General features: G+C 36.9%; 2 protein-coding genes across 2 annotated transcripts; both read right to left on the bottom strand.

Moving 5' to 3' along the window:
- Positions 1–10,073: 10,073 nt before the first annotated feature.
- On the bottom strand, positions 10,074–12,974 carry LOC131313814 (uncharacterized). Its single transcript, XM_058342321.1, has 3 exons — positions 12,903–12,974; positions 11,288–12,376; positions 10,074–11,137 (listed from the first exon to the last, which is right to left on the bottom strand). The coding sequence occupies exons 2-3, from the start codon at positions 12,369–12,371 to the stop codon at positions 10,074–10,076; spliced, it is 2,148 nt and encodes a 715-aa protein (XP_058198304.1). The 5' UTR covers positions 12,372–12,376; positions 12,903–12,974.
- Positions 12,975–17,600: 4,626 nt separating this feature from the next.
- Positions 17,601–20,410, bottom strand: LOC131313791 (large ribosomal subunit protein bL17c). The gene is made up of 2 exons (XM_058342304.1): positions 20,115–20,410; positions 17,601–18,144 (listed from the first exon to the last, which is right to left on the bottom strand). The coding sequence occupies exons 1-2, from the start codon at positions 20,323–20,325 to the stop codon at positions 17,726–17,728; spliced, it is 630 nt and encodes a 209-aa protein (XP_058198287.1). The 5' UTR covers positions 20,326–20,410; the 3' UTR covers positions 17,601–17,725.
- Positions 20,411–20,721: the final 311 nt, after the last annotated feature.

Here is a 20,721-nt window from a genome sequence, read left to right as displayed (position 1 = left end):
TAAGAAAAGGAGATTGAAGGTGGCTCTGATACCATGAAAATAAACACAATTATGGAGTAATTTTCTGATAATTCCATTCATCGTAGTTGTACAATATATATAGTACAAACATTAACAAGGAAAGAATACAAGATTACATGGAAATATTCTACACTTATGGCATAAAATAAGATTACACAATTAAGGATATTGACCAAATCAAATATTGACTAAATCATATCCTTAATTCTAGCAAAAATACGTTATTGCGTTCTTATGAACTTAACTTAAATCTAAAATTTTTGTTTTTATTTGAATTTTTATCGCATTTGTTAGTTTTGTGTCAAACTTTTGTGAGTTATTGATTCGTCTCGACAAGAGAAATTGGAAAAGTATTTTTTTTTTTTACTTTTACCCAAGTATTTTGAGAAATAACCATTTTTTAGCACCAAAAAAAAAATGTCACTTTTTTTTACTCGCGCGCAAGCGGATTATGTGACTTGGTTCTAGAGCAAGATATTCAAGAATGTCAACTGTTTCTGGCGGGCGTTCCGTTACGACAATAGACAGCTTTGCCACACATCAACAGAGATGGCGATCGAAGGGAACATTTTTTTCCACGTTATTGGATGGTGTTCCTGAAGCCACGTTCGGAATTAACCATGCATGAGTTCTTGCTTTGATTCAAAAATGTCGTCGATATATACAGAGTATAGCTAGCTTATGGCTCACCTACGTACGTAACTCTCATTGTACAATTTGGAATTAGAGGTGGAGTCAACCTACTGAAAATGTTGAAAATTAGGCAAAAGAGTTGATTTCTATACACAAAAGTTGTCGACAAACCGGCTAACATCGCAAGAAAATGATCGCGGATAAGGTGATAGCTAGTGACATTTCTAGAATTATGAATCGCAATATCTCGTGTTTTGGTTCGAAACGCAAGAACCGTCAGAACCCCATAAATTTTCTGTATGTTTGTATCTTAATTTCCATGGTCGTCTAATTAATCTTGTTATTATTAGAAAAGATTTGTCTCAATGAAGTAAAAGTTTCCGGCTTTTACGCAGAGAGAGGATTTTTTTTTTCTTTTTTTCTTCGGCTAGAGATGATCAATATTAGAGTCCAGAATTACTGTTTTGGCAGAAATTTCTTCAGGGAGTATCTCACTATAATTTTAAACTAGCTATTTAACATGATGTTTAAGACAAAATGCTGTTGTTTTTAAATAAAATAAAAAAAAACCTGGTCGATACAGTCTTGGATTCAAAGAGAAGAATTCATACATGAAATTAAAGGGTTTTGACGCCAAATACACTGCACACAAAGAGGGGTTTCCTTTATTCCACGGCAACTCTCCGGGACCATAAGAGACACTAATATGTACTAGTTGCATTGAAATGTCATTTTCTTTCCCGACTGGGTTAGCTATGGCTTAAGTCTGAATCTATATATACTAGTTTGGATAGGGTTCCCTGTTAATCGGGAAATCGCTACGCTGATTCTATCAAGTCCATGCTTTTTGTAAGCAAAAATGGTTGAAATGTCGCCTTTTTAATATAATTCGTGAAATAGTACAGGGGCCAATTAATTTTGGTGAAAGTATATGGTCAACCTTTTAACACTCAAAGGCCAAAGCACCACCAATCATCTAAGCTAAATATGATTTGAACATTTGAATCATTTTCTATGCAGACATTTCGGAATTCCATCTAATTATTCTAAAACTTGTAATTGCCGAGTTTGGCCTCTCCCCCAACAGCTCCAAGGGACTGTGAAAAATAAGTCATTAACTTCGTTTTTTATTGATGATGAGGGTCAGTATCGTTAAAATAATCATATTGACACCTTGGAAGAAGAGATTAACTCCCAACTCCTGGCACCTAAATGGCTAAATTAGTATTAACTATAGATTCACTATATCACTTTCAAACCCATAATTTTCCATAAAAGTTACTATTCACAAGTTATTAGGGGTTTTTTCTGTGTCTATTTTTATTTTTGCATTTTCCATTTCCCTCCCTTCCACTTTTCGTTCTCCTTCATGACCAAACCGAAGTGTCGCAAATTTCCGAGCCATGTTTATTGGAAAAATCATATGCATCCAAAAGCTGATTGAACAAGAAATGCTGAAAGTGGACAAGTCAAAGATCTTCCCACAATTCTGGACCTACAAACAAAACAAGCCAGAAAATTATGAAGGTCTTTATCTGATCATCACTACAACCAGTTCTGACCATTCAATAACTGACCATTCAATAACGCAAGAACAACCAAGTGCCTCCAGAAAAGTCGAGGAGAAGAATATTTGTATTACCAGTCAAAAAAAGAAAAAGGAATATTTGTATTTTCCTGAGAATTTTAGACTCTGCATGGCATGGAGGGCCTAACTCATAGTCTATGTATTGGACTGGTTTGACTCCAGCTGTTCGAATGGGCCGGCCCACTACAGTTCCATATCTGGTTTTGTTTCTTCTTTTCCTTTCCAGTTCACCAGAAAAGAAAAAAGGAAGAAGGAAGAATCAAATTGTTCTAGGGAGAATTTTTCATAAGTCCATTATAGCACTTTTCTAACCCACTAAGTCCACTTCTAAATTTTAAAACCCCCTAAGTCCACTAACCTATTAGTAAGGATATAATAGCCTTATTTAGTCTAATATACCCCTGTTTTTTAAAAACAATTTGTCACGTTTATTCATCCATTTCAAAAACGGCCATTTCAAAATTGAACATATTCCGAAAAAAACTCTAACATCCATTACAAAACCAACCCCCCCTCCCCCCCCTTTCCCCCCTTCCCCCCCACCCCCTTCTCAGAACTACGATACAGACGTTTCCAGAAAAACCATACATCGCCAACGGCCTTCTTCGTCGCCGTTCATCACCATTTTTTCAGTCGTACATTATTCTACTCCGTTCGACGCCATAGTTTCAGTCGGAACTTCTTCTCCATTCGTCGCCCGATATTCACCCGTTCTAGTCGCCGTGATTCGCCCTCATATTGCCGTCAGATCATACGCCGCAATCGATACACTAGGTATGTTACCCTTCGTATATATGGTTATATAAATGGTTTTGCTAATTTTAGTTAGGGTTTTGAAATGGATGTACATATGGTTATATCAATGTCGGATATATATTCAGACCAATTAGGTGATTTTTCGATCATTGTTTGTTAACCACTTTGATTCCTTGTTCAAACAAGTTATTCGGGAAAATTTTTGAATGATTTATGCTTTTGTTTGAGCAGTCCAGTTTATATGCTTATATAACTAGTTTGGTTATGTTAAGTTGAGGTTTTGGTAGCAAGTATATATCGTTATATCAATCTCTGATCAGTCCAGTTTATTCTTATATTCGTATATATATGGTTATGTAAATTGTTTGGCCAAGTAATGTTAGGGTTTTGATTGCGAGTACATATGGTTATATCAATGTTGGATATTTATTCGAACCAATTAGGCCGCTGCGCGGACAATTTCAATAAACTAATTTAATTGGTTTAATTGTTATAACCATATTCAACGAATATATGGTGTTCATTATGTATATATGGTTATATAAATTGTTTGTCAGTTATTGTTAGGGTTTTGATTGCGAGTATATATGGTTATATCAATGTTGGATATAAATTGTGATCAATCAGGCCGCTGCGCGGACCATTTCATTAATCAAATTTAATTGGTTTGACAGCTATAACATAAATCAACAATATATGGTATTCCCTCTGTATATAAGATACATATGGTTATATACTTTGTTGATATAGTGTATAATGAGACGTATAATATTTAGGTTATATAACGTTTAGGTTTTCATTTGACCCGCTGATATCATGGAACATATGTGGTAATATCAATTTATCGAATCCATTTGCAAACATATGAACATGTTTGTTTCCATATGTTAAATGTTTTTATTGTATGTGCAGCAATGACAAATCCTAACAAAACAGGGAAAGAGTTGGTACCTGTAACGTACGCAGCAGAAGCTCGTCCGTTAGCAATGATTGACCCACAAAAACAGATGAGGCAGAAGAAGACACCAAGAAAGCGGATAGTAGACCCAACTAGCATAAATATTGAGGACAGTGACGATAATACCGAGGTCATCAAGTCTACCTCTACCACCCCCCGGAAAAAAGTGGCAGCAAGAGAGAGTAAAGGACCAGAAGTAGCTGCTGAGACTCCAACTATCCAGCGTTCCCCAACCGCAAGAAAAAAGGCAAACAATTATGATAAAACTGAGGTAGTCAAGTCTTCATCCCCCTCCCCCGCGAAAAATGTGCCCGCAATGAAGACGAAAGCATCAAAAGTAGCTGCTGTAGAGACAACTATCCAAACTTCCTCCCCAAACCCAATTAAAAAGGTTACCATGTCAAAAGTGAAGATCAAAGACCGTGGGTTAAAGCCAAAGACTGAAAAAGTTTATGAGAGAAAGAGGAAAAGGCCTAAAAGGGAAGCTGAAGTGATTATAGATCTGCAAACCCCGACAAAGAGGGTGACACGATCTTCTGAGGCAGTGCGAAAAATCCAAAGAGGTAATGACAATGAAGAAACAAAGATTGACAAAGGATTTAAAAGGAAAACAAGGTCTCAAGTATCCAAGGACATAAAAGCAAGGGTGAGCAAAAAACAAAGGGAGATGAAGAAGAAGAGGAGTGGGATGAAGAAGAGGGGGATGAAGAAGAAAAGGAAAAGGGGAAGAAACGTAAAAGAAGTAAAGGGTTCATGGGCAAGAAAAGCATACGAAAACAAGAAAAAATGGAAACCGGGATGTCTAATAATCCCCAAAAAGTAATGAGGCACATTCAGTACAGGTAATGATACCTGATCATATGTATATGATTGTTTTGATATAATGTTATATATATTATATTCACATGTGCAAGCATATATATGATGTTATCTGAAATATATATGGTTATATATGGTAATATGTACCATTCTGAATGTATTGCAACAGCATACAAATGTTAACTGTTCCATATAAACCTTGATATAATGTTACATATGAATTACTTACTAGTGAAAAGTTATATATGTATTTGTAATCTGAATTATATATGGTTATATATGATATTCTGTATCATTATATATTTTTTGCAGGTCAACTTTAAATATTGTGGTAAAACTGATAAAGAGTATTCCTATCGGGGAATTCACACCACTTCAAATTCAGGAGATCAAGAAAACACCGTTTGCAGAGCTTGTGTTGGGTATTGTCGAAGCAAATCTGGATGAGGCCTACGTAAGGAAAAGCGATACTGACGTATTAAAGTTGGTAGATCAATATGAGGGGACGGGTGGGAGATTCAAATTGGGTGGCAAGTCTGTAAGAATAACAGCCAAAGAGGTTACACTGATATTTGGGATACAATCTGGTAGTACGAGGATTGTACTAAATCTAACTCCAAGGGTTCCAAATTCAGATTTTGCGGATCGTCTCTGCCCAGGTCCCAAAGGCCAAAGGATATTGACCATTCCGGTACTAAGGGAATTCTTTGCCAAGGCTATTAAAGGTGCAACTTTGGAGGATGCGAAGGACTTGGCGCGTGTCCTATGCCTTTTGTTAATAGGGACACTGTTTTTTGCAAATACACAAGCCAGGGTGAGTTGGGGTTACTTGGAGTTCATTGAATCTTTGGATAACAGCACGTCATATGATTGGGCAACCTTCATAACTGAAGACATCATTCAAGAACTAAACAAAAGTGCTTCTTCAAAACCAACAAAAGTCGGAGGATGCATAATGGGACTGATGGTAACAATGAATTTACTTTTGATAATTTTCCTAGCTTTTTCAATTTTTTGGTATGTTTTAATCTAATTTGTGCCTATATTCGAAAACAGTATTGGCTTTGTGAGCATGTGTCTTTAATTAAACAAGGAGATCCACAAACCATACCAAGGTTCATCAAGTGGAGGCTTGGTGACCTAACCAAGGAACTGCGTACAAACAAATTGGACTCTCTTGATCCGCAATCGGTAAATATTTCATATGGTTATATGTTTTTTTTAGTTACATAGTTTATCCAATATGATACAGTTTTGGTGGTAGATGTGAGTTATAAACATCATTGTTTATTATATTTTTTTAAAGGTATTATCCTCAGAGTTAGAGCCAAACAACAAGGAGGAGGAGTTGTACAGGTTTTCCCCAGTCCCCGGTCACGAGGCTGATGACAAGGACGCTAAGTTGAAGACGGCAGTTGACACGTCGGGCGATGAGGTCGTGCAGGATACAAGTGATGAGGAAACGGATAATGAGCAAGATGAAGTGGTAGCCCTCCGAGGCATAATCAGAAAGTTGAGTGAAGAAAATGCGGAAAAGGACCAGATAATTTCTGAGCTTCGGAGGGAAAACTCGGAGAAAATTGACACAATTACTGAACTTAGGAGAAGGATTACAAAGCATCAACAATCCACAACACCTAGTTTCGGATTTGAAGGCATTTCGGCACAGTTTGATAAAGATCACCTAGAACACGAAAACATTACTTTACAGACAGAGATTGGTGGCATGCTCATAGAGAAAGACATTGTTGAAGAAAAACTAGAAGTGGTCGGAGACATCATTAATGATATTGTGACACACTCTGTCACACAAACGTACCCGGTAATGTTTGTATATATTAGGTTATATAACAACTTTTATATATTTTGTTAAAAATATTAGGTTATATATACAATTATAACTGGGTTTTTTCTGGGAATGCAGATCGGCGAAAATGTGGGTGAGACGGAGGCCAAAGCTAAAAAAGTGGATGCCGGGAGAGAGATACATGAAGTTGAAAATGTGGACAAAGAAGAAGAAGAAGAAGGAGAAGAAGAATGTGGATGGTTTGAAATTGTCCAGGATGAGGGCGGACCAGAGGACATAATACTGCCAGATGCAGATGTGGACAGTACAACTGTTGAAGCATACACGAGTATACTAGAATGCGACACACCTAAAAGGAAGAAGGGGAAAACCAAAGTAAAAGTGAAATCATCATCCCTGACTAGAGGAGTGAAGAAAACTTTCACCAGAGTGGAAAAGCGATTAGACGATTTTGTCTACGTTGATTTGAAAAAGGGGACAAAGAAATCATCAAAACAAAAGTGGAATCCGAGTGAAGCACCATTGATTCACTTGCTCCCGGATAAAGATGCGAACCTATTGCGTCAAATTGTTGACTGTTCTGACGCAGATCTCAAGTAAGTCAATATACTACAATAATATAACCTCATATGAAATTTTTGCATTATATGATCTCTGCTGCTGTTTACAAAATTATCTCTGTGCTGACAGTTTGTTTGTATACATAATTTTCAGTCACTGCCCAATCCAAACACCCAAACGATATACTTACAGAATATAAGTGAAAAAAATATAATTATGATAATCTGAAATATATAGAAGCATACTCCTAGTGTACCACAACTTAGTACACATAGTACACTGTGTTCCCTCTACAATCCTAGTAGTGGAAAAGGCAAAACATGATATGGGAGTGCAGACACATTATCAGACATCAACATTTTGATGATTCCTAGAAGCAGTTTTAGGCTTTCATATCAACAGAAAGCTACTGCCACTATTGAATGATAATGCTAATACTGAATTCTCAAATGATTACATGATATTGGTTTTTCGTTGCATGTTGCATGTTTCCATGCAATCTCGTCAGTGGCAACCTTATGCAAGTTTTTTGTTACTTTAACATATTGTTTTTTGGGCATATAACCTCTTTTTTTTTTTTTTGCATTACATATATTTTTTCCTCTGATCTGATCTCAAGTAATTGTTGAAATTTTTTTGGAAAACGTGCGATAACAGTTGCACCGTCTGGACCAGTGATGTGACGAGAGAAGTTATACCCCTGGAAGACGTAATAAAACTCTTGCAAGGAGGGGACGTCTCAAATTGGGTATGGCAATCATATCTTATATACAAATCAGACTGGGTATTGGTCGATTCTATTGTTAACTAAATATGGAAACTAATGCAGATTATCGACGGTCTCGCTCGTATGTTAACAATCCAGTTGGAAAAAGATAAGCTTAACCATGGTAACGTTGCATATTTCCCATGCACCATCTGGGTAAGAAACATATATTTTACTTTCGTAATTGTCTGCTTATTTAAGGTTATATATGATCATTTGTCTAATGTCCTTAAAACCTTTTTCAATGCAACAGACTATACTGCACAACGTGAAAAGCGACATGAGAACAGTTCTGCTCGACGAAAAGCTCCATAGTGTGTTTGAAAACGTTCGGCAACATGGGACTACATATTATTGGTACTTAGTATTCCCTATGAATGGCAGCGGGGACAAACCGCTAAAATTTAGTCCGTACCATTGGACCATTCTTTTCTATGATGTTAGGAAAAAGAAATGGATACACTACAATTCGTTGAAGAAGAGAGACGGCAGAGATCCAATTCTGAAAGACGCTACCTTTGTGGTACACTTAGTAATTTCATATATGCAAATAGTCATAAATCCATTCACGAACAATATCAACACCACTAATGTTGTCCTTCCTAAATGTAGAAAAAATACGTGGAGAACTACATTAAGGACAGGCATGATGAGCTGAAGAACAAAAGTACCGGTACAGAGATACTCTTTCAAGAACAAAATTTCGATGCTCCAATATGCTCACCTCAAAATGCTCCACAAAAAGAAAATACATCGTAAGCTTCGAAACTCCATAAAACTCGTACATACAGTAGTTTGAAAAGAACTTCAAATAAACTTATCATTCTTATTGGCCTCGAAACTATGTAGGGTTGATTGTGGGGTTATCGTCTGCATACTCATGGAACTATTGGCGCACCTTGAACCAATCCCAAAATCACTGACGAAGACAGAAATTGATCAGTTTAGAGCTGGTTTAGTCTCTCGGATTTTAAACGATGAAGGTAGAAGCTGGACGATCAAGAAATGGGAAGCTAGAAGGATGGGGAAGGGGTCGCAATGACCGTTTGTGATATGGAGAGTGATATGATGGTGAGATTGTAATATGGGGAGTGAGATGGTGTCCTCGGGACAAATGTGGTTTTAATTTTTTTGTAAGGATAGATGAAAGTTTTTTTTTGGAAGGAGATGGTACAAAATTCTCTGATGGCTCATTTCGAACAAACTTTAACTTATACGACAGCAATCTGATATTTGCCACAGTTCTGTATCAGATTTTTGACATGTTTTAGTTCGTATATATGGTTATATAAAAGTTGTTGGAATTAAGATATTGCTGCTGTTATGTTTCTTGCAACAGTTGTAATGTTCTGATTTGCTTTTCACACTACTGTTCTGTTGTTTTCTACTACTGTTCTGTTCTGCTCCATATTGGGTATTGTCTGTCCTTTGATTGATGCTGTTATGTGTGGAATATGATGAATCCTTGGTTTAATTAATAGTGGCTCCAACTGTGATATATCAACTATGTAGCTCCTTCTACTGCTGTTTGCTATTGCAGACTACTGTTGTTCTGTTCAGCTACAAGCTGATGCTGTCCAGAACTGCTGCCGGAATGGTCAACAATGGCAAACACAGTTGATCCTTATAATGACACACACTGCCTCTGTCTAGTATTTGAAGTGTTTTGTTGCTAATGTTAGTAGAATAAGCTTAATGTTATTCTGTTATCTTTTGTTGGTGTCTTTAAGACGTTTCCTTCCCTCTTACTAATTTACGAACATTTATGGCCATTTTTTAAAATATGTCATATGTAACTAAAAAATAAAAGGAGAATATATAATGTTATACAAGTACATATACGATATATACAGTGTTCCTGGACAGCAGAATATAAAATGTTATATAACGTTATATAACATAACTTTATCAAACTGTACAGAACTGATGTGCACCTGTTAAGGAGAAGGGATAACTTTATATAATGTTATATAACGTTAATATCTAAAAATGTGCACAACTCATGTCTACAAAATATTAAACTCTTTATTTATCCATAATCCAAAAGAAACAATTTCAATATTTAGGCATGAATACTGAAAAAAATGAAAAAAAAACAAAGCCCCAACTTTATTCTATTCTCCATCCTAATCTCTCCTTTATTCTCATATTTGTCCTGTTTGCATCATATATCGCTTGGCTCCTTGCATGTTCTTCGATTGTGCTTTGTGGCCTTGTGGCACCTCCCACATTTATTAGGCCTGGTATATGACTCTTCACCCCTTGAACGAATGCGTTTAACTTTGGGCCTACCCGCTGGCCGCCTATTCCGTGGAGGGTTTATAACCCGGTCACTTTCCTTCGTAAAATCGGGAATGTCACTCTCTACAACCGGATATATGGGTTCTTCATATGTACGCCGATACGCATCAAAAAGGTATAACGGATCCATATGGTCCACCAAATTTCCTTCCCCTCCACAAACTTTTATAATAACCGTTGCAGCATGCCTACACATGAAACCGGTAGATTGCCAATTACCACAAGAGCAAGTCATTTCCTCAACAGATACTACCTTTGGGATACAACAGCGTACCTCGTACAAACCACCCTTTGACATAATGATCCTCCACGACCTTCCTTTCTTGATAAAGTGAGCTAACTTCTTATCCATCTTCGGACAAATCACTGAATTCCATTTCATCGACTTTACTCTCTTAGCAGCCATTTGCCTCATAATTTTGCGACGAAGCTCATCAACTAAATAAAATACAGGCATTTTCCGAGCTTTAAGAATCCAATTATTAAACGACTCCACAGCACTAGAGCTCATCTCACCATACCGTTGACCTTCGAAATACGCGTTACTCCAATGCTCTTTGGGGACACTCGCAATAAAGGTCCTAGCTTTATCTCCGCCAAATTGGTAAAAATCTTCCTCAGCAGCTTTGTAAACCGACACCGATGAAGCATATGCACATTTGTTGAACAATTCAACGAGCCTGTTCCAAAAACCTTTTCTAAACCGTCCCGGGAAGTGATCCTTCAAGTTAAACTGTATGTGATAGAGATAGTATGCATGATGACAACTGGGGAACATAACAGGAATGTTGTTGACAAGACCTGCATTACGATCAGTAATAAAGGTAATAGGACGAGTGGACATTGTACTCTTTAAAAGGCCAAGAAACCAAGTCCAATTAGCTTCATTTTCAGCATCACAAATTGCATAAGCTACGGGGAATAGACCTGCACATGAATGATAAAATATTACATCATATGCAAACTTTTGTCATGTGTAGCTTCTCATAATAAAACATACAATGTTATATATTCAAAACTGTACAAATGAAATCTAATATATAAGGTAAAAATATAAAGAACCGTACACAAACATACATTGATTTGCATCTTTCCCTGTTGCGGCAAGGAGTGATCCTTTGAATCTACCTTTCAGATGGGTCGCATCAAGACACAAAAAAGGCCGACAGTAGTTGAACCCCTTGATACAAGCGTCAAAAGACACAAACAGTCGCGAAAACTCCTTTGTTACAGGATCAGATTCAAGCCTCAAAACGCTCCCCGGATTCGTAGCCCTTGCAGCTTCAACGTACCACCGAAGCCTATCGAATGAACCTTCATAATCTCCATATAATCCCCCTCTTGCCTTTTCAACACCTAACCAAGCACTATGATAGCACAGATCAAGACCATACTTGTCCGTAAACATATCCATCATCTCGATAGGTGAAGTCTTGGGTTTCTTCTCGACAATCCCAGCTATCTCATTCGTAACCAAACGGGATGAGACACGCTTATGCTTATTGGTTCGGTACGTTGAACCACAATTATGCTCATTATGACACTTTGTAATATGAAATACTCCATTGGTTCTATTTAAAATAGCATGCACGTACCATCCACACCCTACAATAACACAAACAGCTATCACCCTAATATTGTCATTTTTCACCAAACGGTACATAAAGCCATTCTCAATCGCATATTTAGCCAGATCCTGCCTGAACTCCTTCACACCTAATGGAAATTCCTGTCCAACACCCTCTATCAAATGAGCCCAAGCTTCAGTCAAATACCTAGGCTCAGCATGTTTACAATACTTTTCCGCGGGGTCCATTCTATCCACATATTCTAACTCATCATCAACCACTTCATCAACATTACCCACTTCATTAATAGTACTACCAACAATTAACCTGCTACTATGTTTATTCTCATCAACCTTCGCGTTTATGCGATCACAATTACTAAACAAGAAAAGCATGCTCTCAAAATCAGTTTCATTATGAAGAGCACAATATCCATCCTCATAAGCATATGAAACAGAAAACCCACCAACAGACAGATTTTCCCACCTATTACGAATACTGCTTAAGACATCCTTCAACCTACCACCACCCGATAACATCACCGGAAGAATCTGCAACCCATACTTACAAAGAAACATGATTGTTGAATCCATGACAACTGCACACATAACAACACACAACAAAACGAAAAAATCAAAAAACTGAAAAACGTGATTATATATCAAAAACCATACAACGTTACAAACACAAAATATAACGTTATATAAATACAATAACGTTATATACAACGAATATGAAAAGGATTATACTGTTGTTATATAACGTTATATAACAACAGTAACGTTATGTACAATGTCAGATACGACTTTTATCCAGTTATAACTTGCAATTCAAAAAACTGAAAACGGGGTTATATATCAAAAACCATACAACGTTACAATGTTACAAACACAAAATATAACGTTATATAAATACAATAACGTAATATACAGCGAATCTGAAAAGGAGAATATTAACGTTATATAACGTTATATAACAACAGTAACGTTATGTACAAAGTCAGATACGACTCTTATACAGTTATAACTTGCAATTCTCATATGTATAATAACAACTTCAAATACACCAAAATCAATGTCAGAAACGAAATCAAAAGCAACAGATCAATAGAGAGATAGAGTTACCAGAGAGGGAGGGAGACGAGACTAGGGCCTGGATTTCTTGGAATGACTCGTCTGGGAAAAGGAAATATTCGTGATCACCGGAGAAAGAACAGAAGATCACCAAAACCAGAATAAGAATCGAGATTAACGAATGAGTAATAGTAGATGATCTCAAGAACAAGCACTATCTTCCTGATTTCACGCTATTTCTCTCTGACTCTCTATTGTAACGTAAAAAAATTGGATTCAAACGTCAGGGGATAATGGGGGGATAATGGGCTAAAAATAAGGGATTTGAATGGAAGGGTAAATCAGTCAGGGATTATCTCTCTTTTAAATGAAACGGACCTTATGCCTTATCAAATACCTATTAGTGGACTTAGTGGGTTAGAAACTTGATCAATGGACTTAGTGGGTTTGAAACGTGGTATAATGGACCTTAGGCCAATTTTTTAATTGTTCTACCGTTTTTTCTTCTATGATTAGGGATGGCAATTTCGGCCAATCCGACCCAACCCGATCCGTTTTCTGCCCCAAATGGGTAGGGGATTTGGGGATTATTTGGGGATTGGGTAGGGTATGGGGATAAATTTTAAAAAAAAGTAGGGAATGGGTAGGGGGTGGATATGAGTTAGTACCCGCCCGATCCCCGCCCCACTAGCCTACTATATATAATTACTAGCGAATGCCCGTGCCTGAAGGCACGGCTCAAACGATCAACACATGCAAATAAATTATGAACTCACATGCAATATATCAACTCCTATTCAACGAATCCAACTATGCAAAAAACAATAACCTAAGCATATACATTGACCTGTTTAACTTAAATCAGCAAATAAAGAACAAATAATTTTCTAATCCCTTTTGCTAAAACTTTAGTATTTCTGTTTAAGAATAGAAGAAAAAAATAAAAATTGGTCAACCATATAAATCATCCACCCATTAGAGTAACATAACATAAAGAACTAACAAACATACCTATAATATCAACATAGAGAACTAACTAATTGTACTCCACAGTATAATTAAACTCCCAACTCTTGACACCTAAATGGCTAAAATGGAGAAATCTACAATACACACCCCTTTAAAGTGCATATCATATGCACCTATTGAGTGGTCCTTATTGTGCCACCTCATAAAAAATTACCTGCTGAACCAGTCATTCATAACATTTTAGGTCTATCTTAACTTTTATACCAAAAATTCATAACTTTTGATTGATAACATTTTTCTTACAAATTATAACCTTTTAGTGCATATCGTAACTTTTAGGAATGAATCGTAACTTTTTAGCAACAGATTCATAACATTTTGGTGTGTTTCATAACTTTATAAAAAAAATCGTAACATTTTCAGTTCGTAACATTTTCACTACGGAATCGTAACATTTTAGTCTATTTCATAACTTTTCTATAATCAATTATGCAATCGATTACTTAATCAATTTTTTTTGAATGGTAGGTAATCAAATATGTAATCTATTATGTGAATGTTCAATTCCATAATCGATTAGACTTTATAATTAAATTTTCAATTGATTAGATATTATAATAAATATATAGTAATTGATTTTGAAATTGATTACATATTCGATTAGACATCATAATCGAATATGTAATCAATTCTATTATGTTCAATTATGTAATCGATTAGACAATATAATTAATTTTGCAATTGAATTGAGTATGATTGGGTAACAATGTGAAGTCAATTACTCAATCGATTTGCTAATTGATGGGCCTCAGTAAGTCCTCTAATCAAGTGCGAAATAAGTTAAAAACAACATTGCAATAGATTTAAAAATCAATTGTTTTGAATAACACAAATAATTGATTACATGATCGATTATATTTCTATGCGGTTTCAATTACGTAATTGATTGGTATTGATAACACTTGTAATCGATTACATTATCAAATACGAGTATTAGTTATTTATAATTCGGATGCTTGCACTAATTCACAAAATACTAAAAGTACGTCTATTGACCAAAAAATAAATAGCACGTCCTAAAGATTGTTGTCTTTTACATGTAACCTAAAATGTATTGGTAAATTTATCTCGTCACTATCTCTCTTGATCACCCATTAACTTTTTTGTTAGTGTTTCTTACTTATTAATATAGATGATCGACTTCGCTATTCTATTTAGTTGGACTATTTATGTGAAAATTCACTATGCAATTAAAGATATTGTAAAAAATATTAAACATCATAATATTTCAAAAAAATTCAAAAAAAAAAGACTACAAATATGAAACACTTTAATAATTCTGTAAAAAATACCTTGACTTTTTATTACATTATGATAATGATAGTATATTTTTCCTTTAGTAATTATCGAGAACTATTTTAATGAAGTAAATTATTTCCACTTGAAATAATTTTAGCTTCAAAGTTATTAAAAAATAAAATTATTATTTTTAACATAAATTAATTATCAAAAATAAAATTGGGCTTGTTTCGTCGAAGGAAAAGAAAGATATACGCTGGTTGGGAAGAAAGTGAGGGGTGGGATTTTCTTTCCATTTTGGTTAATTCACAGGGTCTACCTGTAGTACTGGTAACAGGTTTTTTGTTAGTAACCTATCGTAACATACATTTTAAAGGGTTCAGATTATTTTTTAAGCATCTAATGGTAATTAAAGAGGGTGCATATGAGACACACACAAATAAGGGGTGTGTATTGTAGCACTTCTTAATTAGTATTAACTATAGATTCACCATATCACTTTCAAACCCATAATTTTCCATAAAAGTTACTATTCACGAGTTATTAGGGGTTTTTTCTGTGTCTGTTTTCATTTTTCATTTTCCATTTCCCTCCCTTCCACTTTTCGTTCTCCTTCACGACCAAACCGAAGTGTCGCGAATTTCCGAGCCGTGTTTATTGGAAAAATCATATGCATCCAAAAGCTGATTGAACAAGAAATGCTGAAAGATCTTCCCACAATTCTGGACCTACAAACAAAACAAGCCAGAAAATTATGAAGGTCTTTATCTGATAATCACTACAACCAGTTCTGACCATTCAATAACGCAAGAACAACCAAGTGCCTCCAGAAAAGTCGAGGAGAAGAATATTTGTATTACCAGTCAAAAAAAGAAAAAGGAATATTTGTATTTTCCTGAGAATTTTAGACTCTGCATGGCATGGAGGGCCTAACTCATAGTCTATGTATTGGACTGGTTTGACTCCAGCTGTTCGAATGGGCCGGCCCACTACAGTTCCATATCTGGTTTTGTTTCTTCTTTTCCTTTCCAGTTCACCAGAAAAGAAAAAAGGAAGAAGGAATAATCAAATTGTTCTACCGTTTTTTCTTCTATGATTAGGGATGGCAATTTCGGTCAATCCGACCCAACCCGATCCATTCCCCCGCCCCAAATGGGTAGGGAATTTGGGGATTATTTGGGGATTGGGTAGGGTATGGGGATAAATTTTAAAAAAAAGTGTGGAATGGATAGGGGGTGGATATGAGTTAGTACCCGCCCGATCCCCGCCCCGCCCCGCCCCGCCCCGATCCCCGCCCCACTAGCCTACTATATATAATTATATATATATAAGTTAGGGTTCCCGATGTTTGCGTATAGGCACTTCAAGTTTCTACTTGTTTCTACTGTATAGGTACTTCAAGTTTTAAGTTAGGTAACTGCATATGCTGGGAATCGATTGTTTGTGCTCCGTTTTTTAGAGTTCCCAATGCTCTACTGGTCTTGTTTGTTTGAAACTGTTTTTATTTCAATTGGGTTTGTAATGCACTATGACATCAGCTATGTGATTGTTTTAATTTAAATTTGGTTTGTAATGGCACTACGGCAGCAGATGTGACTGTTTTCATTTCGATTTGGTTTGTACTGGCACTATGGCAGCAACTGTGGCTGTTTTCCTTGGCATTTGGTTTGTAATGGTAGCCTAGATTGTTTTTTTTTTTTTTTTTTGAATTTAGTTCCATGGTTTGTATTTTCTAAATTCTAATGGCAGGTGACTTTTTTTTTTAATAAAAGTTTTGGAATCTTTGGATCCCCGATTCTCCACAGGGATCCCCGTTCCCCGTTTGGGGCGGGGATGCAGGGTAAAAATAAATCCCCGGTGGGGATGGGGAGGGATTTGGGTTCGGGAATCGGGGACAGGGATAGTGGTATCCACCCCTGACCCTCCCCATTGCCATCCCTATCTATGATAGTAACTCGATATTGGGTTCAGTTGACCGATTAATTTGAAGAATCAATCGCACTCTGTGCTAGAGGAATCCAAAAACTTTCTAATTAAACCGCCTGTTCTCCGTTACTACCATTGCGTTATTGTTGTATCAATAATTCTAACACCACATCCAAATACATACCCACAAGGCAATTGAGATAGTAACCACTTGGTTATGGATATAAGGTTGCAACTTGCAACATTGAAGCTCATTTGAGGAATAAAGAGAGTGCCATAATCTGGCAAGAGAATTAAAATTGCAGCTAATTGGAATATCCAATCTTTTTTTTTTTTTGTCATACGTTATACTTCAACGGGAGTTGGCGGGATGTTAGTAGGTTAGTCAACAAAGGATTTAGAGGCTATCCATAGCCTTGAACCCCAAACCTGCTCCCTGTGGGACTCGAACTCAGGTCATCACTGGAGAGAGAAATAAGACAACGAACTTGATAAGCTTGGTTTCTCATCCAATCTTTATTGAAAAGGAGGAAATATTTCTGAAACCCATCTGGAAAAAAATGGTCACCCATTGAGAGATTCCAAAGGAGCAAAAAATTTCAACAATCTTGAGTTTGCTTAAAATTCCACTACATCAGAAACATGCACGATACGCGAATAAAAAGAATGAGCAAGTTTTTTTAGCAAACAAGCTCAATAAAAGCCATGGGTGCATTGTCCCCTCGCCTCGGTAGGGTTCTGATAATTCTCGTATAGCCTCCGTTCCTGTCCCCAAACCTTTCATCAACCTCGGCGAACAATGCATGGACAGTTTGCTTGTCATAAATGAAGCTAAGAGCTTGTCGCCTCTTGTGGAGCGATCCGTCCTTGGCTAACGTGATCATCTTGTCCACCCACTTCCTCATAGCTCGAGCCCTAGCCCTAGTGGTACAGATCCGACCATGAGTCAGTAGCTGGGTGGTGAGGCCACGCAACAGTGCTCGTCGCTGGTCTGGTGGCCTATTTAGTTTGGGAACTTTCCTCCCGTGCCTCATGGCATAGATTTGCAACAATCGGCCCCCATTGTCAATCTTTTTGCCGGGTTTGAAGCTGGTGAATTCTGCAAATATAATACAATAAGGAGATTGAAAAATCATTTAGAATGCAGAGTGAACGGTAGCAAAAACAGGGGTAAATTTAAGCAGTCACTCTACTCTAGGTCTAGTTGCTGTCAGCATTATAAGACAACCAAATTCAAGTCATGCAAGTTATGTGACAGATCTCAAATTATCCAGAAGACACTCTTTTGTTTTTTTAAGTAACTCAAGTCCTTCCCGAACACTAATTGTTAAAGGTGATGATATGCCCATAAAAGTCTATTGGGCCTTAGTGAGAGGCGCAAAGCAAGGCTAGGGCTTCATTGAAGCCCAATGCATGTTGTCAACAAAGAATAGCAAATACTTCATAGACAAATGAATTAAAGATCATATATAAGGAAATTGAAACCAACAGTTTATAAACACAAATCCAAAGCATTATAAGAAGCGTCTACTATTCTACACTCTACAGTCAAATTCCATGATGTAAAGATCAAATAAAGGTATCAATGATCGATTGTAGACGAAAACAGAAAACTCAGATGAGCTATTAACAATAAAAGTACCAATAATTACCTAGAGCATTCGTAGGAAACGAGAAAAAGGGTTCAGCAAGCTCGGAAAAGGAATGCAAAAGAAGAGCGGAGGAAGAGCATATAAATAATTACCGAAGCAGGAAAAAAGAACCAAAAAACAACAGAAGGTTAAGTAGTTGTTGCGGCACCTCAGGGCTACGTTTGCACTTTTGACAGCTATGTTGCAACTCATTTCAAAGTTAAAGTTAGTACACCATAAACTCCCCAAATATTGCAGTGTAAAATAACAATGTAAGTTGCATGTGTTCCACACTCTGCTATTCTTTAATCTGTTTTTATCTATATTCCTTGGAGCAATCCTTGTACCCACTGTCAACTGAAAGCTATCCCAAGTTCGTCATTATGGTTGCAATACCTAGCACACAAAGTAGATGACAATTGTCCCGAACAAAAATACAAAAATAGATGTTGGCATAGCCTTAACACGTCGTGATACAACAAGATGTTTACTTCTTCTTTTTCCCCAATGACAAGGAAACCCTCCAAAAATGGGCTTACTTAGAACATCAACCCATAAGGAAAACCCAAGACACAATGTAATGGTTAAAACAATTCAAGTCCACGAAATGCAATCTTACACAATATGAACCTGTACTCAACGCCTCAAAAAGCCTAGCCCAATTACATCCAGCTTCTCAAATCCATGAGGTCAAGGGCCCAGAGTTCCACTTAACCAAGGACAAAAATTCCCAGTTCCATGTTTTGCAAGGAGTCCAACAACAACTACTTAACAATAAAACAGTGAGCAAAAATGAGTGAAAATGAAATTCGTATAACATTCATTGCTAACAAATAAACCCAAATGTATCACCAGGACAGGCATAAGTAGCACGATTGCTAAATTCAAGTTGGAAAATTGTACACAATCGCAATGACTTAACAATGTTCAGCAGCAAAATAGAAAAGGCACATACAACCCCAATTGCAATTACCTTGAACAAACGGGAAGGTGCATTTTATGCATGTCAAACTCAAAACAATTAAGAAACCTAATGAACACATTATACCCACTGCTTGATCAGCTATTAACAGCCAAAAGCTAAGCACAAAAGGGTGAAAATGGAATTAAATCAGAACATCCATTGCTAATAGTCTAATACTAATGCTGAAAAAGAAACCCAAATGTACCACCGGGAAAGGCATAAGTAGCACGATGGATAAAATCAATTTCGAAAAATAAATACCACAATCAATTACCAATATTCAGCACAAAGTAAAAAAGGCGCATGGATGGCTACAAAAGTTACGCAATGAACCTCAAACGAACCGAATGTGCACTGTACGTATGTGAATCAAACCCAATTCAGAAACCTAAACAACGCATACACACGCACACACAAGTACACAGCGGCGTAGAACAAATACTCCGTATGAAAGTGGGATAAGGTGAATCTTACCTACGGATGTAAGAGAGAGAAGCGGGTTTAGAGGAGCGAGACCGAGGAAAGAGGGAATCGGGTTGGGTTCAGGAAGGGAAATCCTGAGGCGGTGTGAAGGAAGATGACGCGGCGGTTGTACGGTGTATGAAGACGAAGAAGGGAGGGATGATCGGAGAGAAGACATGCTCCATGTAGTAGTGCTGGACCAAGTGCTCGTGAAGGCGGCCATTTTTGGCGATTGAAAGCTTCTGCTTCTCTCTCTCTCTGGTTTCAACTTGGTGTTACGTTGCTGAGTCTCGACGGGAATGGATATGGTTCCTGGATAATTATAAATTAGCCCCCATATTTTAGTTCAGTTCTAATATTTTCTCTCGACAATCTTTATTTTCTTTCCGTCACCGTTTACCCGTAATTTTGACATTTTGACGTCCTGAACCCGATAGAGCCAGCCGGGTTAACCTCTTTGTTTTTGTTTTTTTCAAAAGTCTACACTCCCCGCTCAACTTTTACTGCTCTCTCCACAGCTCCCAATTTCACCATCCAAAAGTGTTTTCGATGGTTCAGATTTTTAAAAAAATTTCAAGGAAGAGTTTATCCGGACCATGAATTGCCAATACAGACGATG

The sequence above is a fragment of the Rhododendron vialii genome, chromosome 13a (assembly GCF_030253575.1).
Source record: "Rhododendron vialii isolate Sample 1 chromosome 13a, ASM3025357v1".
In the NCBI taxonomy this organism is placed as follows: domain Eukaryota; kingdom Viridiplantae; phylum Streptophyta; class Magnoliopsida; order Ericales; family Ericaceae; genus Rhododendron; species Rhododendron vialii.
The sequence above is the reverse complement of the archived record's forward strand: the minus strand, read 5'-3'. Positions and strand labels throughout refer to the sequence as shown.